The sequence below is a fragment of the Eurytemora carolleeae genome, unplaced genomic scaffold, assembly GCF_000591075.1.
Source record: "Eurytemora carolleeae unplaced genomic scaffold, Eaff_2.0 scaffold31, whole genome shotgun sequence".
In the NCBI taxonomy this organism is placed as follows: domain Eukaryota; kingdom Metazoa; phylum Arthropoda; class Copepoda; order Calanoida; family Temoridae; genus Eurytemora; species Eurytemora carolleeae.
The window spans coordinates 54,199-81,708 of NW_019396511.1; the positions used below are offsets into that span (position 1 = coordinate 54,199).

General features: G+C 34.9%; 1 protein-coding gene across 2 annotated transcripts in view; it reads right to left on the bottom strand.

Annotated features, from left to right (window-relative positions):
• Positions 1-1,382: 1,382 nt before the first annotated feature.
• Positions 1,383-27,510, bottom strand: part of LOC111704635 (mediator of RNA polymerase II transcription subunit 12) — a 50,253-nt gene continuing 24,125 nt past the window's right edge. Inside the window, exons 10-45 of one of the 2 annotated variants that reach the window (XM_023476929.1) lie at positions 26,915-27,019; positions 25,989-26,061; positions 24,670-24,748; positions 23,594-23,704; positions 23,113-23,246; positions 22,642-22,750; positions 22,208-22,261; positions 21,823-21,988; positions 21,129-21,213; positions 20,941-21,070; positions 20,768-20,855; positions 19,789-19,903; positions 19,302-19,379; positions 18,855-18,928; positions 17,876-17,937; positions 17,445-17,526; positions 16,732-16,859; positions 16,286-16,343; positions 15,964-16,023; positions 14,944-15,060; positions 14,162-14,250; positions 13,380-13,497; positions 12,410-13,111; positions 11,821-12,222; positions 11,365-11,467; positions 10,902-10,984; positions 10,514-10,572; positions 9,993-10,080; positions 8,869-8,988; positions 8,417-8,517; positions 7,851-7,914; positions 6,284-6,493; positions 4,088-4,269; positions 3,309-3,372; positions 2,553-3,035; positions 1,383-1,964 (exon numbers count right to left, since the gene is read on the bottom strand). In XM_023476929.1, coding sequence (XP_023332697.1) covers positions 1,905-1,964; positions 2,553-3,035; positions 3,309-3,372; positions 4,088-4,269; positions 6,284-6,493; positions 7,851-7,914; positions 8,417-8,517; positions 8,869-8,988; positions 9,993-10,080; positions 10,514-10,572; positions 10,902-10,984; positions 11,365-11,467; positions 11,821-12,222; positions 12,410-13,111; positions 13,380-13,497; positions 14,162-14,250; positions 14,944-15,060; positions 15,964-16,023; positions 16,286-16,343; positions 16,732-16,859; positions 17,445-17,526; positions 17,876-17,937; positions 18,855-18,928; positions 19,302-19,379; positions 19,789-19,903; positions 20,768-20,855; positions 20,941-21,070; positions 21,129-21,213; positions 21,823-21,988; positions 22,208-22,261; positions 22,642-22,750; positions 23,113-23,246; positions 23,594-23,704; positions 24,670-24,748; positions 25,989-26,061; positions 26,915-27,019 — 4,836 coding nt within the window. In that variant the 3' untranslated portion in view covers positions 1,383-1,904. Of the gene's footprint in view, positions 1,965-2,552; positions 3,036-3,308; positions 3,373-4,087; positions 4,270-6,283; positions 6,494-7,850; positions 7,915-8,416; positions 8,518-8,868; positions 8,989-9,992; positions 10,081-10,513; positions 10,573-10,901; positions 10,985-11,364; positions 11,468-11,820; positions 12,223-12,409; positions 13,112-13,379; positions 13,498-14,161; positions 14,251-14,943; positions 15,061-15,963; positions 16,024-16,285; positions 16,344-16,731; positions 16,860-17,444; positions 17,527-17,875; positions 17,938-18,854; positions 18,929-19,301; positions 19,380-19,788; positions 19,904-20,767; positions 20,856-20,940; positions 21,071-21,128; positions 21,214-21,822; positions 21,989-22,207; positions 22,262-22,641; positions 22,751-23,112; positions 23,247-23,593; positions 23,705-24,665; positions 24,749-25,988; positions 26,062-26,914; positions 27,020-27,510 lie in introns of both variants that reach the window. The other variant, XM_023476928.1, reaches the window with a different exon arrangement.

A 27,510-nucleotide genomic window follows, 5' to 3' on the forward strand; every position in this document is an offset into this window, starting at 1 on the left:
CATTAGGAACCCCGAGGTCCTTCTTTCTTTTCAATCAAGGAATATACATTAGGAACCCTGAGGTCCATTCATCTTTACAAACAAGTAATATACATTAGGAACCGCGAGGTCCTTCTTTCTTTACAGTCAAGGCATAAATATTAGGAACCCAGAAATCCTTCTTTCTTCACAATCAAGGAATATACATTAAGAACCTCGAGGTCCTTCCATCTTTACAATAAAGGAATTTGCATTAGGTACCCCGAGGTCCCTCCATCTTTACAATCAAGAAATTTGTATTAGGAACCCCGAGGTATATGGTTAGGGGTACAATAAAGTAAAACAAAGGTTGGTGCATGGTTAGGGGTACAATAAAGTAAAACAAAGGTTGGTACATGGCAAGGGGTCCAATAAAGTAAAACAAAGGTTGGTACATGGTTAGGGGTACAATAAAGTAAAACAAAGGTTGGTACATGGCTAGGGGTACAATAAAGTAAAACAAAGGTTGGTACATGGCAAGGGGTCCAATAAAGTAAAACAAAGGTTGGTACATTAGGGGTACAATAAAGTAAAACAAAGGTTGGTACATGGTTAGGAATCATAAAGTAAAAGTTAGATAGGATAAATAGGAATTCTTCTTTAACCATAGCACAGGATGAGGCCCTGGAAAGGGGGTTCAGAAAGTGTCCTAAAAGTTATTCTAGGACCAGTATTTGTTAATTCGAAAAATGATCGATGACTACTGTTTGTAATATCTGAATGATTTGTTTGGAATTAAATTGATTTGTTTACGATCCGAGTTGAATGTTGCATCTTTCCGAATTTGTATGGACGCTGCGTTCTTCGGTGCGAGTCGTTTTTAACAATTTTCTCCTTATAGACGCAACAGATAGAAGTAAGATAATGATTAGTAGCGATCAAAACAGCTTTTTTATCGCATTAAGCCTATACCCCCTTTCATTTTTCGCGAACACTCCCTTTAAGGATAAGGAGAGAGAAACTTTGTTTATCCTTTGCTAAAAATCGCATAAAATATCAAAGGAACTTTGCTCTAGTCACTGTAGAACCAATTGCTCACAACCACCAGCTACGGAACGTTGAAATACAGAAGATCTGCTATTCCTCATATGAGGAGAAAATTAAATTCCCTATGATAAATCTTAAAAAAATAAAAAAAAATAAAAAATGCGATATTTATTGGTAAAATAAGTTAGTGTACTTATAATGATAATAATCTTTTTATTTCAATTAAAGTTTAATAGAAAATATATTTTTTACCTCCGTAAAAAGCTAGTCATAATGAACTTGAAAGATTAACCAAAATGTTATCCAATTTATTCTCTTTTCTTTACATCCTTCTTTTCCAAATAGTTTTAGTTCACACTGGAAATTATAAAAAAAAATCAAATGAATAATTTATTACAATATAGAAAATTGCACAATATCTACAGAGGAACAGGATTTTCAAAACTTTGTTAAGGTATTTTAAAGTAGAAGCTAGGGTTAAATTCCATCTTCTGAACAATAACAATTTAACAACATTTCCTAAACGCATGCTTAATTACTAAACAGACCTTCTCGTCTGGTTAAAGAGAATGATATTGATATTCTAATACTTCTAATTAACAGTTCTTTCCCTTATTGATTTTAAAAAGATCGGCAAATTAAAATTTTTAGTACACAAGTGCTTAAAACAAAACAAAAAACATTTTTATAATGTTAAAAAACTAACATAAAATATTACATAAAAAACGATATTTCATGCAGCAACTAAATTCTTTCAATTTTAAAATTGAGCATTTATTTTAAATTGCCCACAATTTAAATTGCGGGCAATTTAAATTGTGGGCAATTCCAAATGGCGGAATATTCAAACTGGCGGGAAATTCAAAAATGAAGGACTAACTGGCGGATTTCTACACAAATCATTTTTGATTGGGTGGAGGGGGTGGACGACCCGACATCATCATCTGCTGTCGATATGCCTAAACAAACATCATTAAACATCTCACGTGTAAAACTAGCATCTATTAAACCAACACCTGAAATATACATAAATAACATTTGTAGCCATTAGGTTTGCAATCGGAATTCCGTTTACGTAAGTGAAATAAGTTAGCAATATTCAGGACAGCAGACAAAAAAATGCAATGAACTTTGGCTGAATTCCGAAATATCTAATTGCGACGCACATTTCAAGGGGGTTAGAAATATCAAATATATGAGAAAGATGTTTACAAGTTAATCAAATCAAAGCTGTAAAACAAGGGACTGTAGACGTAATTTCAAGCGATCCTTCGGCTGTAGAGTTGGCATGTCCGATTCACAACGGTACCATTTCACCATCGACTGATCAATACTTACACCTACATTTGTCCACAGACCTGCTTGAAATTGTTGATAACGTTGTATGGAGGATGTTTTGAATTTTAAAAATATTATCCTGCACCTCGGTGAATCAGACGTGTCACATTACACGGAGGGTACAATCAATTTACGTGTACAGTTCCTATAAAGAATTCTAGAAAACCAAGATAAATAATTGTTTCAACATTAGAACGAACACAGCTTACCTGCATCATTTGTGGTGTGTAGTGGTTGTAGTTTCCAGGAGGTCCTTGTCCCATACCTTGCTGCCCAGGTCCTATATTAGGACCTCCTTGTCCCATAGGAGGACCCTGACCCATACCAGGAGGTCCCTGTCCCATCCCAGGAGGTCCTGGTCCCATTCCCTGTTGTCCAGGTCCAGGTCCCATCCCTGGTTGTCCTTGACCCTGACGTGGTCCCTGTTCTTGTAAATACTCCCTGGAATATCCGCCGTACATCTGTCTCACCTGACCACCATGCATCTCGTGGTGACCACCTCGAGACTCTGCATGACCACCCCGACTTTCCATTTGGTTTTGTCTGGAGTCCTGTCCTCCGCGACCATCATGAGGACCTGCACTTGCATCATGAACATGACCTCCACGAGATTCGTGACCTCTACCAGATTGAGGATGCTGACCTCTGGCCTCGGCATGAGCCATCATTCGAGGATCCCCTCCTCGAGTAGCCTTTATAATAAAAATTTTACCAAAAATGAATGGGTCATAGGTTTAATAAAATATTAAGGGAGTTCTGCCCTATTCCCCCCCCCCCCCCATTCCCGACATAATTAAGAAGCTTTACGCTAAGTGCTAACAAATTTATAGTAGTGATTTTACCGCCTTTTCACCAGCATTACTGACCCATGATTATCCCCCAGCCGAGGGACGTTGAGTTACATTACATTCCTTAGGACAAATAAGTAAAATAACGACCCGCTCTATATATTTAATATATCTAACCTCATAATAAGCTCTCTGCTCCTGGATTTGTCTTTGTTCTAATCTTTGTCTTTCCAACGCCATCCTAGTCAAAATATTCATTAGGTTTTATCAAACAAATTACAATATTCATTAGGTTTTATCAAACAAATCAAAATATTCATTAGGTTTTATCAAAATATTCATTAGGGTTTATCAAACAAATCCAAATATTCATTAGGTTTTATCAAAATATTCATTAGGGTTTATCAAACAAATCCAAATATTCATTAGGTTTTATCAAACGTTCAAAACCATAACAAGTCTTACAAAAGACTCTTCATTTTTTTCTGTGGTTTAATAAAAAACAAAAAACAATATTTGTATGTATGTTAATGAATTGACTAATGCGAAGTTATTAGGCAAGAAACTTGGTGTATATTGAACAAAAGGTACAAAGTCTTATATAGTTTAAAAACAATTATAGGGATTGAAATCGTAATTTCAAGTAGTCCTACATTGGTAGAGTGGCATGAAGGATTCACAACGGTTCCCTTCAAGCTTTGTCTATCAAGTATGAATCAGATATCCATGCTTCTGTTTATAAAAACAGTTTATTTTCATTTGTGGTTTACTGCAAAATTGAGTTGAGCACATTTTGCTTATGAAACATCGGAGAGATTATCAGAATTTAATAAGTCAGAAAAACATATTGATAAGATTAGGTTTCAGGGGTATCGTTGTGAATCGGACATGTTTATTTTTTTAAATGGAGGCTTACTTTAAATTACAACAACATAAAAAACAGAAATATTTCTCACCTTTGATCATAGGAAACATTGCCCCTGTCCCCCTCCCAGCGCCCCTGGTCGTAAGAACCTCTGTGATATTCTCTATTTACACCTTCTGGCCCCTGAGGACCCCGGACTTGATCTGGATGTACTCTGTGACCACCCTCCTTATCCCGGGCTCGTTGGGTTTCTTCTTGCTGTCTCAGGAACTCCTGTGCAAGGTGTACAGTTTATTGTATTGTACAATGTTCAGGGTGTACAGTTTATTGTATTGTACAATGTACAGGGTGTATACTGTATACTTTATTTTATTGTACAATATACAGGGTGTACAGTTTGTTGTATTGTACAAGTTACATTGAGCAATGTACAGGGTGTACAGTTTATGGCATTGTACAAAGGGAGTACATTTAATCGTTTTGTATTATGTACAGGGTGTACGGCAGGGGTCCAGCTAAAGATTTTGTGTTAAGTTAAAGACGTCACTTTGGTTTATATTTCTTAGACTAAGATGTTATTTATGGCAGATTTTAGGACTATTTGCGGCTAATTGTTGACATGTGGCATCTATTGGGTGTAATAGGTGTTCAATGCATGTTCAATCAGATATATCCAAAATATTACCCCAGACCCCTCCATGGTGTATGGTTTATGTCCCTAACAAAATTTACACTTTATTGTATCGTTTAGGGTTTACAGTTTTTTATATTGTACAGGATGTACAGTTTATTGTATTGTATAATGTACAGGGTTTACGGTTAAAAGTCCTTTTACAGTATATTGTACAGTTTATTATATGGTTTAGGATGCGCAGTTTATTGTATTGTTTAGGATGCGCAGTTTATTGTATTGTAAAGGTTGTAAACTTAATTATATTGTACAGTGTGTGCAGATTATTGTATTGTACAGTGTGTGCAGATTATTGTATTGTACAGGGTGTGCAGATTATTGTGTTGTACAGGGTGTGCAGATTATTGTTTTGTACAGGGTGTGCAGATTATTATATTGTACAGGATGTGCAGATTATTGTATTGTACAGTGTGTGCAGATTATTGTATTGTACAGGGTGTGCAGATTATTGTATTGTACAGTGTGTGCAGATTATTGTATTGTATAGTGTGTTCAGATTATTGTATTGAACAGTGTGTTCAGATTATTGTATTGTACAGTGTGTGCAGATTATTGTATTGTACAGGGTGTGAAGATTATTGTATTGTACAGTGTGTGCAGATTATTGTATTGTACAGTGTGTGCAGATTATTGTATTGTACAGTGTGTGCAGATTATTGTATTGTAAAGGTTGTAAACTTAATTATATTGTACAGGGTGTGTAGAATGTGCGCAATACCCGAATCACAAGTTCACAACCGTAACCTTGAAATCTTAATCTGATCAAGTATATGGAAGATATTGGTAACGAGTAAGAAATGAAATGCGCAAGTTAAGTTTCAAGAGAAACCAAAAATGTAAATAAACGAGTTGGTAAAATAAAAACATGGATATCTAATTCATACTTCATCAGACAAACCTATCAAGAGTACAGTTGTAAATCGGGCATTGCTTTCTTTGCAATGAGGGTCATCTTAACATTGAGAGTCCCTTGAACTAGCTAACAGACATGATTGCTAATTATAGTACAATCAGGAATATCAGGAAAGAGATCTGAAAGCCCCCTGCTGTTTGAAGAACCCAGACCGCCATCAGGTGGACACCCCCCCCCCCGGCCATCCGCGGATGAGGTACCACCAGGGGGCAGGCTGAACCGAAGTATACCCTACCATAGCCTACAATGGTGCACTCCCCGGGAACATCACAGGTCATAACCTACCTCATTAAGCCAACAAGCCAACAAGCCCTGCATAAGCCAGTTGTCCATCATAAACTGAAGGACTTGAGCTCTGCCCATCATTGTTAAAGGGTCAGCCCATCCCCCAAGAAAGTCCCGCATAACAAGTCCTTATGGGACCTGATGGAAAACCAAATAGAGCTTTACACAAGGGTCAACTCCTAAGGGTTTACTGAGTCTTAAGCCAACTTCCATTCAAGATTATCTAGTATACTATCTAGAGTACCTGAATAAGCATCCACTTTCTTTACAGAAGGACTAGGTATCTTTCCTTAGAACCTTGTTGCTTACATCAACCTTTGTCCTAGCCACAGTGCCTTGCTTAATGTTTATCCTGTAAACATTGTCAAGACCACGGTAAAAATATTCAACAAATTTACCTGATTAAAATATTTCTTCTTGAAATGATGTTCTGGCAAGTTTTCTCCTGGAAGGTTGGCAAGCTCCGCCCCACGACTCTTCTCTCCGCCACGTGGTGGACCCAGCTCCGCCCTCGAAGGACCTGGTTCTCCGGCACGAGGGGGCAGAGGTCCCATCAATCCAGCCTTGATCTTCATGGCCAGGGTCTGCTGGTCATACGGGTTAGAATCCTTAATTATAAAAAGATTTTTAAAACGTAAATAAAAATCCAGGTTTTGAGCCAATCTTTCTATAATTTCTTTGAAGTGATTCTTTATAATTTAGAAGGACAACAAAACTTTTCTAGGGTGATTTTAGTTACCAGAAAAAACTTTGACCTGACCAATTCAACTGATTTGACGTTTATTTGACACATATAAACCACCATGGGGTATGAAAGACAAATCAAATCAATCCATAGATCTGATCCTTCATTCAAAGATCCACAACATCAATTTGTGACTTCTGTATGAGAATTGAGAAGAGGAGTGAGGATTTATGAAATGATTTTATCTTTTGGAATTAACATTGAACTATTAGAAGTTTACAACACAAGTATAGTTTTCTAAAAGGGACTGTACTGTACCAAAGTGAATAAATACTAAAGTGGAACAGACTAAGGGAACGACGACAGGTTGGGCCATAAGGTTTAATTTGGTTTGACACTCCGTATACAGACCAATTTATATATATATATATATACATATTTCTAAATACTTGGGACATAAAATGTCGTCATCCAACTATGAGTTTGGTCCACTTTAGTATTTATTCACTTTGGTACTGTACACCATAGTTTCAGTAGAAGTAAATATTTCCATTTACTGATAGCGCCGATTGAAGGATTCTTAAATCTAATTGGATAATGAGATAGATAGAAAGATAGATGTTGCCGCCATCCTATATTTCTATTGCTTCAGAATAGACAACTAACACATGACTGAACCCTGATCGGATCAGGCCTAATGGAGTCGGCATACAGGAGTTGTGAGCGTAATTTCAAGTGACCTTCCATACAAAGATGGCAATGCCCGATCCACAGTGGTACTCTTATTACATTTATCTGATAATAATGTAAAAGATATTGTCGTTTTTCTTATAATCAAAAGAGTTTATTTCTGATAATATCTAAATAGTTTCCTGCAATAGAAATGCGCCAGTCAAATTTTTAAAGAACCCACAAATGAAAATAATAAGTTTTCAAAATTATTAATATTGATATCTAATTCATACTTGGCCGGACAAAGCTGTGAATCGGGCATTGCATGGAGCATCATTTGAAATAACCAAGGAGTATTAAATACAGCTGTCGCGGCCCGCCCTACCATATGACTATACATGCTTTGCAGACGGTACTCCATTTGTATAAGAAATATTCAGAATAGTTTGTTGTATACGCGCTAATTCAAATTGTACATCAGACAAAAATTTCTTATACAAATGGAGTACCGTCATATGGAAGGGCGATCCGCGTCAGTTGTATGTCCCTTCTATTTCATTCTCCCTAAAAATAAGGCGTACAGTCCCTTAAATTAAAGAATAGTTAACCTGAAGAAGTCTGATATCTACACCAGTTCTAGGAGATCCTTTAGCTCCACCTCCATCACCTTTCCTATATTCACAATTCAAATCAAAAATTTACTTCATAAGGGAACTGTTCGCGAGAAAACAGGAGTAACTGTGTAAATCAGTTTTCCAGTGAGAAACTGAATTCCGATCGTAATTTTGGTGTCTTTAAAGAAGGGTTAATCCCACGTTTTATTTTGTTCTGACAACTCCCTTCTTTAGTGCACTACAATATCATAACTTTCATAAATTTAAACATTTTCGATTGGAAAGGCGAGTAAGGGACGGAAATTTTTAAACGAAGGAAAACAAAGAAAAGCAGATTGACATTAATTAAAAACTTTAGAGCTGATAAATTAAGCACATACGATGATAATTATAATGATAACATTCAAAACAAATACTAAAATTTAATGAGTTATCCAAAATATCAAAGTTAAGATAATTGGAGAGGCACTATTGTCAGAGGCTTTCATGAACCAAAATTTCCAATAATAATAATAATAATAATAATCGCAGTCAACCCTTATCCTTAGGCATGACAATACCTGGGAGAATTTCTTGAGGGTGAATTTTCTGCGGATTTTCGTCTTTTGTCGACCTCAGACGCCATAGCAACAAGACGATCAAAACCCTCAGAAATCTCATCCTAAAATATTACAATTTTATATATATTTATAATTGTATCCATACATTTTATTCAAACAATGTATGAAAAAAGGTTCTGTGTAAAAATTAGTCAGTTTCTGATTAAAAGAAAAAATACCGGGGTATTAAAAAAATCGGTCTTGTGAAAAATTGAAAATGTCAGCTTTTTCGGAAGATAAGAAAAAAAAACAGTTTTCATCAGAAAAGACAATCTATGTAATAGATTATTATTATTATTATGTTATAATCGTAAAAGATTCCCATTGTGAAATCCCGAGATCGCTATCGTGGTAAAATCCGGGACAAAAAACTAGGAGTAAAAAATACCGAAAAGTAAAAATTTTTGTTTGACCTGCCAGCGTCTGGTATCGTCAGGATCCCGTCTCTTCTTCCCGTCCTCTGTGAGCAGAGGTTTCTTACCTCCCGGAGACAGAATAGGACTACCAATCCTCTTCTTATCATTTACTCCGTCCTAATTAATTACTCTGTCTTAATAATCATCAGAAGAACTATCGAGGTAATTACATTAATGAGTGGCATGTTTGATACGCAACGGTACCCTATTAACCTTTGTCTGATCATCTACAACGAAGAAATCCGTATATATTGATAAAATATAATGGCGGCAGTACACACTGTAAGTGTACACGTAGTGTTGATCACAAGTTTTAAGATCACCGTTCCCTTTACTCAGAATTGATTACCCGACATCTTTGCCATCGGAATTAAATTCGGTTTAAATGGGCTATGAAACAGACATTCCAGTCTATAATGGAGGATTATTTGGAGAAAAGGAACATGAATGGGTAGAGGATTTTAATCCTGTATTAATATACAAATGGACAAATGGAACAATAGATAAATAAATGGATAGATAGATAGATACATGGATATACAGGGTGCGTAGTAATTATGGAAACTTAAAAAATAATTATAACATTTTTTATATTAAGCCCAATTTAGACATCTGATTTAAATAATTTTACGTATATTCAATGTTTGGGAGTAAATTGAATTTATTTCATCAAATTTAACCTTCTTCAACCTCAACAGAAGTCCTTTACCGGACCTCTAAACTCGGTACACATAGTATATAATTCAAACCGTCCCAGAAGACAGTAGTAATGATCTTCAGGTAAATGATCGTTATGTAAGCTTTCCTATGGATCACAGCTTGTATTCGCGCAAAAAAATTGAAAGACATTTTCTTTGGTCATCAAGATTTCAGCAGGTTTAAAACCATATTGTAGAAGGTCAGGCGCTGCTTTTGCACTAAAGTCATTCAATAAAAAAATTCCTTTTGTCAAATTTTAATTCTTTTACAAGTTTCTTGTGGTCTCCTTTGGACAGTAGCCATATTATGACAGTTTAAATAAGTTTCCATCATACTACGCATACTGTATGTAATATATATGTATGTTTATACCTATCTTTTAATGGTATAATACATGGATGGACAGATAGATAGATAATTACCTGAGTAGGATCGGGAGTGTGCAGAGAGGATTTTGATCCAGTACTGGTGGGCCGGGATTGTGTCTGTACAGGATCAGGGGAGGAAAATCTAAAAATAGTTTTCCAATTTTAACTCTTAAATTGATTTTCGAGAACATTAATCTTTTAAACAAAACAAACAGATAAAACTTACACTTCCCCCCCCCCCCCCCCCCCCCCCAAGGTAATATAGAACAGGTGGCATTTACCACAGATTCATAATTTTGAAGCGAAGGGTCGCTGGACATTTTCGTTCCCTGGATCCGGATCCGAGAAAATATGCGTATCCACAGATACGGATATTTTCGTTCCCTGGATCCGGATCCGAGAAAATATGCGTATCCACAGATACGGATATTTTTGTTCCCTGGATCTGGATCCGAGAAAATATCCGTATCCACAGATACGGATATTTTCGTTCCCTTGATCCGGATCCCAGAAATTATGCGTATCCACAAATAAGGATAAAAATAAATGGACCCTAAGCAATGCTTGTTCAGTACCTGGCTCCAAAGCTGTCTGGTCCAGCAGAAGATGTACCGGCACGGGATCCACCCTTCTCCTATAATAGGAAACATGAACATGGTACAATACTTAAATTAACATTTTATTTAAAATAAATTCAAGAGAATGCTCACAAATTTTGAAAGAATTAGACCTTTACATTCTTCGATTGTCAGGTTTGTGAAATTGTGAGGATCGTTTGAAAAGTTTTGGCTACGGTACATTAGAACAAAAATAATCGTCCTATACTCCTTTTCAAAGATATAAGAACATTCCCTTTAAAAACATGCCTAAAAGTGAAAATACTTACAACAAAAATTTACAAATTAATCACACACAAAAATTATGCTCTATCACTTAAGTTCCATTTTTCCAAGGATAACTTACTTTTTCTTTTGCTAAGTAGGTATCAAATCTTGCTGCTAGTCCCTCAACTTGGGGCAGGGAACCTGCAGAACTTGCTGGGGGACCTAAACAGTTACGTGACGTGTTGTGAAGTATCGTATCGTATCGTGGTGTGGTGTGGTGCGGTGCGGTGCGGTGCGGTGCAGTGCGGTGCAGTGCGGTGCAGTGCGGTGCGGTGCGGTGCAGTGCATCGCAGTGCAGTGCAGTGCAGTGCAGTGCAGTGCAGTGCAGTGCAGTGCAGTGCAGTGTAGTGTAGTGTAGTGTAGTGTAGTGTAGTGTAGTGTAGTGTAGTGTAGTGTAGTGTAGTGTAGTGTAGTGTAGTGTAGTGTAGTGTAGTGTAGTGTAGTGTAGTGTAGTGTAGTGTAGTGTAGTGTAGTGTAGTGTAGTGTAGTGTAGTGTAGTGTAGTGTAGTGTAGTGTAGTGAAGTGTAGTGTAGTATGCCTACCTTGCTTTCTATCCTGTATATTGCTACCCCCTCTGGGACAAGCCAGTCCTTCTAGATTATCTTCAGATTGTACAACAGCACTATACTTATTCCTTCTCTGCTCCTTAACATAACACATAATGCCAGGGGTGTATATTAGTTGTGAGACTCATATTTTTGCCCCCCCCCCCTTTCAGAATAATATTTTTTCCTCAATTTCACAACTTATATTTTACAGGTTTCTGAAGCCCGCGCAAACTTCGAAAGAAAAGTGTGGATTTTAGTAGTCTAATGGAGCGTTTTGGTGCCCTAATAAGGTCAACTTCAAGGTCCCCACTGAGTTTTCTGATACTGTTTAAAATTTTTTGTTTTCGTTTTTTGTGTGATTTTTTCCCTTCCCTCTTTACCCTGCATGATAATGATCAAGAATTTTTAGCAGATAACTACAAATATTGTCTTTGAGTTGATATCACTTACCCGTTCTGCTTCTTTACGGATACTTTCCTCAATAATCATGGACATCCTGGTAGCACTAGATCCTTGGTTCTGCTGGTTCTGCATTGCCTTCTCTACTGACATGTGAATCATCTGCTTAGATGTAAGAGTCTGATGGCTGTTAGAGACTGTGCTGCTACTGCTGACAAGCCTGCTAGGATCTGAATGAAATTGTTTTCGGGTAATCTCAGCAGATTCGGAGACAGGTGGACGGTTGGAGTCGGGTTGGGGCAGGTATCCGGGTCTACCTGTATCGGGCATGTGGGACACCCGCTGCTGCTCACCATGATACCTTGAGTCAGAACCACGCGGGTCAGTCCTACTTGCATCATGAGGAGATATAAGACGAGGGTCAACTCGTCCTGCATGCTGCAGTCTCATTTCCTACATTATGAGCCCTTATTTTTATCATCATTTAGTAACAATAATTTTCTTACACAAATTTATTTAGTTATGAAACCTTAAATAAAAATAAAATATCTTCAGGAGAAGTTTTGAATCGCTCAGATTTAAACTTTTCTTAGAAATGTGTTGCAATATGCTTTATAATAAATCAATGTTTAAGGCTAACCTGTGAAAGTCTTGCGTCTTGTAGAGCTTGGAATCTTGGATCTTGTGAATATCTTCCATCCAATCTTGGATCTTGAGCAACTCGTGGGTCATGTACCATCCGACCATCCATTCTTGGATCTTGGGGCTGTCGTCCTTCCATTCTTGGGTCCTGTGGTGGTCTGACATTCATTCTTGGATCTTGCTGAAGTCTCACATCCATTCTTGGATCCTGTGTGGGTCTTCCATCCATTCTTGGATCCTGTGGTGGCCTTCCATCCATTCTTGGATCCTGTGATGGCCTTCCATCTATTCTTGGATCCTGTGGTGGCCTTCCATCCATTCTTGGGTCTTGTTGTGGTCTTCCATCCATTCTTGTATCCTGTGGTGGCCTTCCATCCATTCTTGGGTCTTGTTGTGGTCTTCCATCCATTCTTGTATCTTGGGGTGGTCTTCCATCTATTCTTGGGTCTTGTGGTGGTCTTCCTTCCATTCTTGGATCTTGACTTCTTGGATCCTGCTGTAATAACCTCCCTTGATCAATCCCTAGTCTTGGATCTAGGGATTGCTGACTAGGAGGTCTACCACGTTGCGCCTTTTGCTGCTGTTGATGTTGCAGTTGTTGTAGTTGATGATGTTGCAGTTGAGCTTGTCGTCGACGCTGTTCTTGCATAATCTGGTGAGATTTTGCGTCTTTCCCAGGGGAAGTATTCTTTTCTCCTTCCTAAAATATTTTATTTAACCAAAAAAGCTTTAAAGTTAACAAAACTTAGTTTAGGAAATAAAAGATTCTATAAACAAATTTTGTCCTATAATATGAACTGTATTTGTAATATCAGTGACTCTCAATTTAAACTGTTCTAATGCTAGAAAAACGTTGAAATCTTTCACATTTATGATTAGATAAAGGTTTTTAGAGTACCGTTGTGAATCGGACATGCACCACTTTTTTAGTAAAGGGTAACTGGACGTTTAACAGTCCCTTAAAATACCTTCTCCTTGGCCAGCTCTGTTGTGATTATCATCTTGACCCGATCTTCATAATCATCTGCAGCCTTGGGTGCACACAGGATCTTATTTCGTTCTATCTCGGACAAACCATCCGAGCTTCTGAAACAGAGAAAACTTAATTTAAATTCCAGGACTGAAGCAACAAACAAGAAGATCCACTATTAATTTTGATTGACGTAAAGGTTACAGCGTTAAAGTTCAACGATCACTTTTGTTTTTCATCGTTTTTAAGGTTTTTAGTTGGCAAATATTTTGAAAAAAAAACCTTTTCATACAATGTAAACAATCTTTAAAGTCCAGTTAAAGTTGCAAAAAAAATACGGCATCCTTTTTTTTCTTATCCTAGGGTGAACTTATATGAAAAAAATCAAATGGGACCACCATTTTTTATACTTCTTGTAAATAAATAAATAATATAAATCTATTAACCCCCCCCCCCAAAAAAAACGCATTTCTTTCCACAAAAAAAAAATTAATTCAGATTTTAAAATTCTGAACTTTTTTTGGCACTCAACATTAAACTTCTTAAGGTCTGACTGATAATAAGATTTTTAGGAAAAGGGAAGGGATAAATATCTTAATCTAAGTAATGTTACAGAACGTTAGATAACATAGAATTACATTAATTTGCAAGGTTATTTTTAGGTTTTATTTTAAAAACAATTATGTTACGGTATACTTAGTGTGACGTAATTTTTTAACGTCAAATAATGTTATTTTGTAATTCTAAATTTACGTTATTTGACATGTTGGGTAATCCTACCTAGACCTATTCTCCTCAGATCGAAGAATAGAAAATGAACTTTCCCCGGGTAGCTTTAGCTCCATCTTTGGTAGACCCAGTGGACTCTCCTTTTTAAAACAAATTAAATCAAAACAAAGCATACTTTACAGGGATTTCTTATGGAATCCTTTCATCAAAACAGAGTTTCAAATCCTTATCATATTCTGTTTTCAACCCGATCATCAACTATTAGCTTGTATCCTGTGTGATACGATTTAACCCTCTGGAATATTAAAAAAATATGATCTTTTAGTCATTTTTGAAAAAAAAGCTGCTCAAATTTTATTCCAGTTTATCAGTTCAAAATTCAAATTATTTAAGTTGGTTTAATTCTTTCATTGATCAATGCCTGATTCACAACAATTAAAAGTAACACTTTAACAAAGAGACGCTGTTAATTGACAACTTCGCTTCGTTTAAATATTTCAGTGTTTCTGCTCTTTGAAAGTTTGGTAGACATCAAAATTGAAATAGAAAGTCGTCTTTATTGTATTGATATAAACGACGACGTCTACATGAGCACAAAGATTGAACTTGATGCCCAAAAACACTGTAAAGTCAAATTCCAGGAGATGAAAGGAAAATAAAAAAGATACGCGATGAAAGAGCTTTTCATATAAAGCGGAGTTAATGCTTTAAGACTTTAATTAGAGCGCTTAGGTTGATTGGGGAACCGACGATGCGAGTTGGAAAATATTTAACATTTTAGCATGAATAGATTATTAATATTCCAACCCTCAAACCGTAAAATTATAGCTAACCTTATCTTTATCTTTCTCTTGGACTTTTTCCGGAGCAGCTACTTTGGTGAGCGTGACGTCACTAGAGAGCTTTGGGAGCTGCTGATTACGGGGATCAAAGCAGTTTCTGATTTCACGCTAAATTATCAATCAATCAATAAATCAATAAATTAAATCAATCAATCAATCAAGCATTCAGTCCGTCATTCAATCAGCCAGTAAGTCAATCAGTCAGTCAGTCAATAAACAACAAATATTTCAATCGATCTCAATCATTTTACAAAAAAATACTAAAATCAATTATTGAAAAAAAATTTAAAACGAATCTTCGACCAAATGAAAAAGACAATTTTTCACAACCTAATTAATTTTGCTGTATTGAGAGCACTTCGCAGCCGGGTAATTTGGAAAAAGAAAATGTAAATGAATTGATATTTTGATTTTTATGTTTTTATTTTTTTTATTATTCAAATCTTTTGTTACACTTTTACTTAAGTTTACTTTGTTACACATGTAACAAAGTAAACTTTATATATATATATATCAAAAACACGTACATTTTGATTTTAGTTTTTACATAGGGTATCATCTATGTAGAAATCGTAAATATTGGATAAATGACACATTTTACATGTTTTATTTTAAAGTAAAGTAAATTCAGTAGGGACAATTAAGTAAGCTGGCAGTATTTTATGAGAGCTCGTAGGGACCAAGAAATTTTCGTTTTTCAAATCAAATAAAGGCCGACTTGCAACAAGTAGCAAAAGGCAGAATCTAAGAAGGTGATCCGAAAAAATATGAAATTATAAAAAACAAGATGCGAATAAAAGAAAAAAAGAACAAAATATGTTTTTAATGATTTATCTGAACCTTTACTTTGCTACTATTACATTGAAGATAGTAAAGTATAGTGGTTTATTAGAACACTAGGTAGCAGTTCAAATTGTGTTCATTGCAACAACAATAATGATCTACTACTTTTGTAGACGAAACAATTCTCCTGAATCTGATAATAAAATTTAAAAATATTGACTAACAAACCTGAACATATTGCTTCAGTTCAGAAACATTAACATCACTCCCAGATTTTCTCGCAAGAAGCTGAACATATATTTTTGAAAATAACAATGTTAACAAAATATATCTAAGAATATCAGGATATTGTAATCTTTAGAGTAGTGTGTACATTTTACAGTGCAAGGTGTAGTATGGTTACCTGTTCTAATAATTCCATCTCTTTACAGTGCAAGGTGTAGTATGGTTACCTATTCTAATAATTCCATCTCTTACAGTGCAAGGTGTAGTAATGGTTACCTGTTCTAATAATTCCATCTCTTTACAGTGCAAGGTGTAGTATGGTTACCTGTTCTAATAATTCCATCTCTTTAGCTTGAACCATTTGCTCCTGTTCAACTTCAAGCCTGGATCAATTTGATTTATAATGTTTTCTTTTTTAATAATAAATGCGACACATACAACACATTAATAAACTTTTTTAATATGCATTAAGAAGTGCACTAATGTTCCAATAGACTAAAAACCAGATTGCGAACAGCCGAATTTAGTGCAATTGAGCGGTAGTTCAATTTATAATAGTCAAATCGATCTAGCTTCATTAGTACGGAACTGAACTTTATTTATTATTATTATTAAAGTTTATTTCGCACACAAAAAATAATACAAAAAAATTAAGACATCAATTATGTAATATGCCTACTTTTAAGTTTTCATGCATAAAAACCATCCTTCTACGACAATGCTAATTTATGTTTAATCACTGTTTATATTTGCCGGAGAGTAAAACGTTACCTTTTTATCTCCTGCTCTAAACCTCCCTTTTTCTTTAATAGATCAGTGTGTGAACAAACTATATTCTTAGCTTGAGAAGTAAATTCTGTAGGAGTTGTAGCGTTCATTCCTAGCTCACGAATCCGGGCCTAACATTAGTAGTACATATTAAAACTTTAAATTTCAAGTCACCCTCCATGCAAAGACGGCAACGATAGCCTTTAAACCGTTGTTTGGTCAAGCATTAATTAGATATCCATGTTTTTTGTTTCTTTTTGTTGTTTATTTTCATTTTCTGGTTCTCTGCGAAGTGACTTGCGCATTTTTTACTTGTAAGAAGCAATGGAAATACAATAAGAATTAAAAACTTTTCGAGTAAAGAAAACTAAGGACTCTTGCACATTTTTTTTCTTCAAAATGTTACCCTTGAAATATCTGCTAATCAAGTATTAATTAGATATTAATTTTAATAACCGATTATGTTCAATTGACATGCGCAGTTCTACTGCAGGAAAACATGTGGGAATTAACTGAATTAGAAAAACGGCAATACTTTCTACATTATTGTGTGGTACCGTTGTGAATCGAACATTGTAATTTTTGCATTGAGAAACACTTAATTATGCTTTCGTTACTTTTAGAGAATCGATAATAAATATGTTTTGTTTTAAATCAGATTTACATTATAATTATTGTAAATCATAGCTTTGAGAAATTGAAAATAATTGTAATACCTTTAGAAGTCCAAGGCTGTCTTGAATCAATCCATCTATCTGGTTTTCCAGCTGAGCCACTCTCTTCGTTAAACTCTCTTTTCTAAACAAAATAGTAGGAATAAATATTTCGTTGAAAAATAATTTGTTGAAAATAGTCTAATTACAATTTATTGTTAATTTTTTCTTGATTTTTTCAAACCACTAATTGTTCTTTAACTTTAAATTTAAGAGAATATACATACGAATCATTTCTCGTAAATGTTCTAGCATCTCTGAGACCAAATTTAATGAATTTGCGGGGTCACTGAACTGCCTACAGCCAGTTAAAATTTGAATCACCGATTCAAATCCTTCTTGATCTTAAACTTTGAATCGTTGGTTTAAATTTTAACTGGCCGTAGGTAGTTCACCGACGTAGCTCAAATTCATAAAATTCGGCCCCTGTTTACCTTTCTTTCTCGTGCTTTATCTCTTCTTTAATGTTTTGTGAATACTCTTTAGTCTGCATCGTCTGGACAATCAATATATGTTCAAATCATCTGTTAGAGACTATATTATTTTTGCCAGTGAAAAGTAACTATCTTGCTTCTTGGAACTGAATTCGTGGATCCGCATACTTGGAGGCAAAATATCAAATCAAAACATTGGGAAAATAACAGTTTTGGCTCCAAAAAACAAATTTTAAATGTTAACTATTGAGAGTCCATTAAAAACCTCCGTAATCATTAAATGTTTTTGGTAGAAGAACTTTGCAAATCAATATTTAAGAACTGAATTCTGCTCGGATCCATGTTTTTACAGACTGACTGGAATCGGATATGCATTATTTTTGACAGTGAGTGAGTCGGAACATACAAGCTACTTGAATCCGGATCCATATATCCATACATTTGTCGCAAACATCGGGGGAACAACATCACTAAGTGCTTAAATTTTCCTAATCATCAAATAAGAAATCAAATATCTACAATCTACATAAATAACAATTTTCGAAAAAAAAATTGGTTTTAGGTGAAAGAGCATAGCAAATATTTATGAGCTAGGTCCTGATCCGGATCCAGTTTTTTACAGGACGGATTCAGGCTCCGGATCTTCATCAGGATTTAGGACTCAGATCTGCATTAGGATATAGGATCCAGATCCGCATCAAGATCCAGGACCTGGGTCTGCATTTAGGATCCAGGATCCGGTTCTGCAGAAAAAGCTAATAATGCAGATAAAGCTAATAATGCAGATAAAGCTAATAATGCAGATAAAGCTAATAATGCAGATAAAGCTAATAAGGATCTAAGTTAATCCCTGATTTTTGTTCAATGTCTCTCATAAACTTAAGTTTGTAAAACGTATAAAAGGAGGGTTCCCGTTTCTTGAAAATGAATTCTATGATGATAGAGAAAAATAAAACTATTTATTTTAAAATATATTTTCCTTGATCATAGATAAATACTGTTTCTTCATGGACTCCAGCAGAATATGGAGCCCGTGGGGGATCCTGTTCTCCCCTAGTAACAGACACAAAAACTATGAGATAAAAATATACGAAATAAACCAAAAAAAAGTTTTATAGATGGTCAACAATATTTTGCTGCCATAAATTTGAGTCCACATCAACAAAAACAAACATAAAATTGTGTGTTTGCACTCAAAAAAAGCACCGATTTCTGTGGGGGAAAAATAAACAATTGGAAATCAGAAGGCAAGTTTTTTCATCCTTTTACCTACGTTAAATCCAAAAATTTATTTTCCCCTAGAAATAATTTATTTTCCCCAACTCAGCGAATAAACCCCTGATAGAATTGCGCAAACATAAATTCATGAGAAAAAAAAATGATTTTCAAAAGAGGGTAGGAAAACTATTTTTCTATTAATATTTACCGTTGTAAACGTGGAATGGAACTTCATCGTGGAAAAGTTCTTCCGGAGGTAGAATATTCAGATTCTCATTAGCACATCCTGTATTGAAAAATAATTGAAAACATACTTACTTCCGGTTAGTCACTTTCCGGATATTTAAAAAAACTAGAAAGCAAAATATAATTTTTTATGACATAAATAAAAAGTTTAGGCCTCACAGGCACACAATGTGACGGAAGGTTTGATTTAACATTTGATAAAATTCCATAACATTATATCTTTTGTCTGAAGTTCAATAAAATCAAATTATTTTGGGAGTCAATTGCTTTAGGCTTTACTTCTTATATGAAGTTCCAGCACAAAATCTAAGGATTCAAATTTTTGGCTTCGTTTCGTAGGTAAAAAAGAGACAAATATGACAATAATCTAAACAGAAAATAAAAAATTGGTTTGACAAGATTAACAGTATATCTTAATTCTTAGTGCTATATTAAGAGTTTAATCTCACCAAAAGGTAGTTTCTCTGTATTATTGTACTCGGATATCTTTGACATAGTTTCCTTGTGCATAAAGTCCAGTTCTGAGATCAGGCTGGAGGGAGGACTAGGACGCTTAGAGATCACCTGGAGGTGCAATCAATCAATCAATCAATCAATTAAGTTATATTAGTATTCAAACAGAGATAGATTGGATACAGGACTGGGACACTTAAGGTGGTCTACCTAGAGTAGCAATAAATCAATCAATATATCCATCAAAAATCAAGAAATCAACCAATCAGCCAAGAAATCAATCAATCATTCAAATAACTAATCAAATAATCAAGCGACCAGTTAACCAAAAATCAAATCTATCAATCTATCGATCAAATAAAATCAATCAATCAGTGAATTATCATTAGTTTTTTATTAGAGACGCTGAGAGATTACCTGCAGTAGCAATTGATCAATCAATCAATCTGACAATTAATCAGTTGATTAGACAATAAATCAATCAATCAACCAGTACACATACTCATACACTTATCAATCAATCAACAACTGCATCAATCTTTCAATAAACCAATTATCGATCGATCAGAAAATAACTCAGGCAATAACAATCAACGATTCGATCTTATAAATATACCATCATATTTTACAAATATGAAACCTTCTACTTTTAAAGGGACTGTAGACGTAATTTCAAGTGACCCTCCATTAAAGGAGTGGCATATTCGATTTATAACTCACCGTTACAACCTTTATACGATTTAATATTTATCATCTTCTAAAAAAAAAGACTGGCTATTTGCAATATTCTGAGAATTTAACATTTTCACAGCTAGAGAAACGACAATATCTTCAACATGATTGATCAGATAAAGGGTTAAAAGGTACCGATGTGAATCGGAAACGGCCCTTGCCTTGAAATTAAAACCATAGTCCCTTTAACTCACACAGTATTAAGAAATTACATTCCCTGATAATATTCGTGCTACTGTTTACCTTTTTAGTTCCTGTTTTAGTAGGCCTAGGAAGCCTGTCACCTTCATTTAGATGCTTGTATTTTCCTCGGCCTCGCATCTTGGATGTTCTTTAAAATAAAATAATAATTTTAGATTTTTATGATTTTAAAAAATGATATTTTACTGAAAATTGTATTTACACAATGCACATACCTGCGTCCCAGAGAAGAAAAAATATCGTTCTGAGCTTCCGTGATGGCCGCGGCATTGACAACGGCTGCGCGCACTGGTCTACCAGACCCAGAACCGGTTTCCAAGCTGTCCGAGTTGTGCGGAGATTCTCCTAAAAATCCCCCAAATATAAGAAAATCCGCAAAAAAGGTTGTGGAGTATTTGTTTACCTCTGCTTGGGGGAACAGAGGTGTCGGGGGTAGTTTCCAGTTCTTCACCTCCTACTCCCTCCAAGTTATTCAAGAAGCTCGTCACCTAAACAGAAATAAATAAGTCAAGCTATAAACTAACACTATCTGTCAAATATACATAAACCAATCTGAAATCTAACATCACCATCTTCAAATTTCAGCTATTTAATTTATTAATAAACAAATCTTTCACTCAATCAATCAACCAATTATTCGATTCTTAAATTTCCCAAATAATCAATTCTTAAATCAACCAATTAATCCATTCTTAAATCAACCAATTAATCCATTCTTAAATCAACCAATTAATCGATTCTTAAATCAACCAATTAATCAATTCTTAAATCAACCAATTAATCGATTCTTAAATCAACCAATTAATTGATTCTTAAATCAACCAATCAAAAGGACGAAAATCAACAAATCAATCAGATATTTAATCAATCAATCACGCGAACAACCAAGCAAATAACCAAATATCCACAAAAAATCTAAGAAATTCACATTATCAACCAATAACCAAACGACCCTACCTAACAAAACAACTACGAAATAATGAAATTCCATTTAGAGAGTAAAACAGTCATTAAAAATCATTTTATCAATTATGAAGCAAAAATTAAAACATGAAGAAAACGATTGGACATTTGTAGGTTAGTAAATAAATTGCTACCTTCTCTACGTGTCCGTCTAGAACCCTCGGTGTGGACTTTTTCTTGGTAAACTTCTTCTTAGACCTGCCTCTGCCTTTGGGTTTAGGCTTTCCATCACTCTCCTCCCCACTGTTTGTAGAGAGATGAGCAAACGGAGAATCCAATTCCTTCTCCAAAGAGGAAGCTCTAAAATAAATAACATGTTAAAAAATAACGGATAGAAAGATCTTAACTTTGCTTTACAAAATATAATTGAATCATATACACATCTTCCGTAGCTCGACTTCAGGTGTTAAAATCATCCTAGCGGTTCTTAGACTGATCTTTAAATATCGAATTAATTGGTTGAAAACAAGAACGCCCCCCCCCCTTACCCCATACCTACAGAAAACAACATTAAATTACCTGCTTGCACTTCCATTACTGGCACTGTCATCAAGTAAACTATGTCCGGTTCTTCTAAACATTTTCAGCTTAAATCTTCTGTAGTGATCTTTTTTACAGCCCTTATCAGAAAGACCCGGTTCTATTAATTTAGGAAGACTTAACAATATAATTTTACAAATATGATTGATGAAACGATATTCACAAGATAGTCCTAGTCCTGCCATTTCCAAAATGTGGTCTGCCTCTGTTGAGCATTTAAAATTGCCTAGATATATACGTAAAGCCGCCTGAATAACTGTCAATTTATTCCGGGTACAATTGTACCGTACGGGTATGCAATTCTGTAAATAGAAGAGAAGGGCACTTGAATTAACGTTTCCCTTTAACAATCAGTTGTTTTTCGTAAACTTTAAAATGAATTGTAGTCGTCGTCCTATTGGTTGGTTTGTTACCTAGATCTGGTGTGGTGAGATTGTTGTCTATTAAAATATCTTTCCAGCTTCGTAGAGTCAATAATATGGAGGTAGTAGGATACAGGCTTATCAGTCCAGGATACAGAACCTAGATACAGAGTAGAATACAGGCATATCAGTCCAGGATACAGAACCTAGATATAGAGTAGGATACAGGCTTATCAGTCCAGGATACAGAACCTAGATATAGAGTAGGATACAGGCATATCAGTCCAGGATACAGAACCTAGATATAGAGTAGGATACAGGCTTATAAGTCCAGGATACAGAACCTAGATGTAGAGTAGGATACAGGCTTATCAGTCCAGGATACAGAACCTAGATATAGACTAGAGAAGGATACAGGCTTATCAGTTATGAGTCCACAATACAAAACATAGAAGTAGAGTAGGATACAGGCTTATCAGTCCAGGATACAGAACCTAGAAAAATGTAGGGATCAGGCTTTACCTTGAAGGGGGTCCATGATGCTAACATGCATGATGCTACCGATATCGGAGAGGTTTCTCTCAGTAATTCTGAAGTTGAGTGGACAAAATGGTTTGCTTGACACTATCCTGGCTCCATCTTTAAGATCAGCAAACCTTAAGACAGGGATATGAAATTCCTTGAAAAATAATTCATCCCCCTTTCCCTCTTAAACCCTCCCTCCATGCAAATTGCAAAGATTGTAATGTCCGATTCACAATGGTACCCTTGAACCCTTTATCTGATTAATAATGTGGAAAATATTGTTGACGTTTCCCTAGATTAAATGTTTTAAATTCTTTAATTTGTCCAATATGCTCTCTTGCAATAGAAATGCGCAAGTCACTTTTATAGAGAAGCCACAATTGGAAATAACAAGTTTTTAAAATAATAATTCATATTTGATTCGATCACTTAAACGGACAAAACTTTACATGGTACTTGTGTAATTGGGATTTCTTACCTCTCCTTGAGCATGTGATCAACCTCAGGTCCGAATGCGTAGTTGTTGACGAAGACGATCGTGGATTCACTGATAGTTTCACGGTGCTCAGGGGTCAGGAAATCCCCCTGGAGGCAAAACCATAATCATTAATTAAGGAAACTAATTAGAATAAAAAGAACAATATGCAAGGTATTAAAGTACAAGGCTTTTAAGGCACTTTGCGCCCATCTTCTATTTCAGCTTTAATTATGGCTGTATCTGTGAGCATCTTCTCTTTGTACAATATAAAACAAATCAAAAAAAAGTTCCCAGATTTCATAACATTTTTCGTGGATTATCAAAAATATGCAAATATTTTTTGGAGACAACTTTTTGTTATTATAAGCATCTAAAACCCTTCCCTGGGATCATGAGAGGTCCCAAACAAAATTTGCCCCCGATAAGTTCAGTCGTTTTGACGTTTATTGAATACAAACAGGCAGAAAGAACAGTAAATATATAATATATATAAATTATAGAAGAACGAAAGAAATGGGGAAAATAATCCTCTAAAAACATATCCACATTCTTGGATCAAAAAAAATATTTATTTTGTATTATTTCAGGGTTAGGTTAGGTTAGGACAATTTCTGCTAGGACAGAACTTCAATTTCAACAATTTTCAACAAAATTAGTATAAATTTAGGATTAGGTTAGGACACTTTCTGGGTCAAGCGCTGCGGCTAGGACAGGCTTGAAGCCGAGCGCTGCCGCTAGGACATGCTATGGGGCCGGGCGCTGCGGCCACATGACCAACTTTATCCATGTGTGTCTATTTTAAAACTAACTAAAAATCGATAAAAAAAATATGTACAAAATTGATAGGAGGGGGGCGGGGGTTGGGGCCGGGGTCCAAAAATTGTTCTCTTGGAAATTACCACACACATCCATAGAAAAAAAGTGTTGTTTGCTATGTATTAGCAACTAAGCCTCATGTTAAATAATAAATTCATATGATTTGGTAGGGAAAATAAACCAACTTTTGAGGTAGGTAAAACAAGAAGACTTTAAAGTTTTTAACTTTTTTCACAAAATTGCTGATTATTGTTTCCTGATAAAGCTTGTACGGGCTGAATTTTTTCCCATACCAGGCCATCCACTTCTTAAACAAGGAATCCATCTCTACAGCTCGACCTCAAATAAAAAATGAGAATGAGAAAAAAAATCAATACATCGGAAATGAAATCTTCAGATCTACGTCTAAACGTAAGACCAGTCTAGGGACTGAAATATAAAAAGTAATAAGATATTATTATCATTATTATTATGAAAGGGCTTTCCAAATATTAGGGATTAGCACTTCTAGCCGCAAAAACGTATCCATGGTCATTGGTCATTGTTTAATGTGGTCTCTTCTGTAAATACAAAAAAAAATCGGGGGTAAAATCAAAGAAAAAATAGATTAAATAAACCATCGTTGTAATTTCAAGTATTCTTCTTTTAAAAAGAGGGAGATAACCGATTCACAATAGTAACCTTGAAATATTTAGCTGATCAATTTTATGGGAGTTAACGCTGTTCAATTTTGTAGAGAAACCACATTTGAAAATAATCAGTCAGACAAAACCTTTGAGGTAACATTGTTTATCAGACATGTCAATCAGGGTTGGCATAAAATGAAACCAGCCCAAAAAAAACTTCCTAAAAAAACCAATAAAACCCACTTTAAAAAAACACTTTTAAGTGGGCTTTTTTGGGTTTTATCTTATATTGATTAACTCCTCTTGAAATAAGGTCTACTATCAATTGTATTGATTTTTAGGAGTTTACAGAACTAAAACTGACACATTTAAAACCAATGATCTAAACAAAATGCATGTTATTCGAATATTGAGTTATTGAAAAAAATAACGAATTGATCAAAACAGTTAACCATGTCACTCTAGACTTGAAGACATTTTCTGGTTTTAGACCAGACAAATCCAATAGTGGTCTTGAGCGATATCTACCGATTAATCTGAGTAGCCCCCCCAATCAGTAGTATGTAAACAAGTTAGAAAATAGAAGTAGTCTGAAATCTATTGAACTATAATATAAAAAAATTGCAGTATTCCCCGTATGAAGAAGGGAGGTGATATTATTGTATTGGAAGAGTATTTATAATTGATTATAGCCTATTATCACAACAATATTTTTATTTTTCATAACTAAAAAGTTCACCTATTGCTTAAATAGTTTTATTATTATAAATTAATATACATTTTAGTAGGTTTTAACTTCTTTCAAATAAAAGAAAACAATAAAACCCACTGGGCTGGATTCTTTTTTATCTTTTTTTACACAAAAACCAGGTTTTTTTCCAACCCTGATGTCAATCAATTACGTCTATGGTCTATAGACGCGTTAAAATAATATTATTAATCAGGAATAACACCTGACGGTATGGTAGCTTTTTCTATCCCTACACACAACTGGCAATCAGTGAGAGCTGCAACTTGAAGAACAACCTAGATTATTCATGTCTTTATGAAAATATTTTTTTAAATACCCCCCCCCCTTACCGGGTTTCCCCAGTTATAGATTTACGTGTATTAATTTCTATAATTGTATTCTATTCAAAATTTCTTGTGCAAGTGGATTTTACTTGCGAGCAATTCCGGGTCCTGTAATTTCCCTTGCCCTTTCGAGCAATTCCGCACTGTTCCGTGCAATTCGATAACAGTTGCGCACAATTCCGAAAAAACGTAATTCCGTCTTGAATCCCTAATTCAATCCTTAAATACTCAAATCAACCACAAACTTTATTCCCTGAAAATCTTTTACCGCGTTGGATTTCTCCAGAGTTAGATTTGAATCGGAATGACGGAATGAACGTCTTTAATCTTTTTTTATTAGAAATTGCGCCAAGGATTTTTACAGTGCAACTATTTTAACTGATTTATCTCAGGGACCAGATTTCATGAATAGGGAAACATGTTGAACTACAGACTATTTCTCTTCAGCTTGAACCGGCTAACAAGTAACAAGAGAAGTATCTGAACTACGTCTGCGCGGTTTAGCTACTTCTCGTTATTCATTTAATCAGGTCCCATGAAATAATTTAAATAGTTACAAATTAATTCAAATCAGGCTATTAGAGACGTCCCTTACCCCTTACCCACACTCCAAGTACTTTAATCCTGAAAAATAATTTCAAAAAACAAAAATAGATAATCAACATAAAATAAGATTGCTACGATTTTGAAAGAATTGGTCCTTTTATTTCCCGGTCATATTGTTTTGTTTATTCTTATCGATCTTTACGAATAAAAGAAAGAACAAAGACGACAACTATTCCTATTTTGTTTCTGATCAGTTTACCTGCCCGACTCCTGAGCCAAGATCCAAAAACTTGTTCTCCGACGTGATCGGGCTAATCTGATCTATCATCTGATTTATCAAATCAAACGAAGTTTCACCGTAAACCTAGTAAAATATTAACAATAAAACAATATCTGATCTATCATCTGATTGATCAAATCAAACGAAGTTTCACCGTAAACCTAGTAAAACATTAACAATAAAACAATATCTGATCTATCATCTGATTTATAAAATCAAACGAAGTTTCACCGTAAACCTAGTAAAACATAAAACAAAATCTCATCTAATTTATCAAATCAAACCAAGTTTCACCGTAAACCTAGTAAAACAAAAAAAATGAAACAATATCTAATCTATTATCGGATTTATCAAATCAAACCTAGTAAAACATTAACAATAAGATCTTCCATCTGATATAACAATAAAAAATATATCTGATCTATCATCTGATTTATCAAATCAAACGAAGTTTCACCGTAAACCTAGTAAAACAAAAACATGAACTGCAAGAAACCAAATAAATATTTTTATATATTTCTGGGACAATAAGCATAATTTTAATTGACTATAAATGCAAAAATGTCAATGCCAGA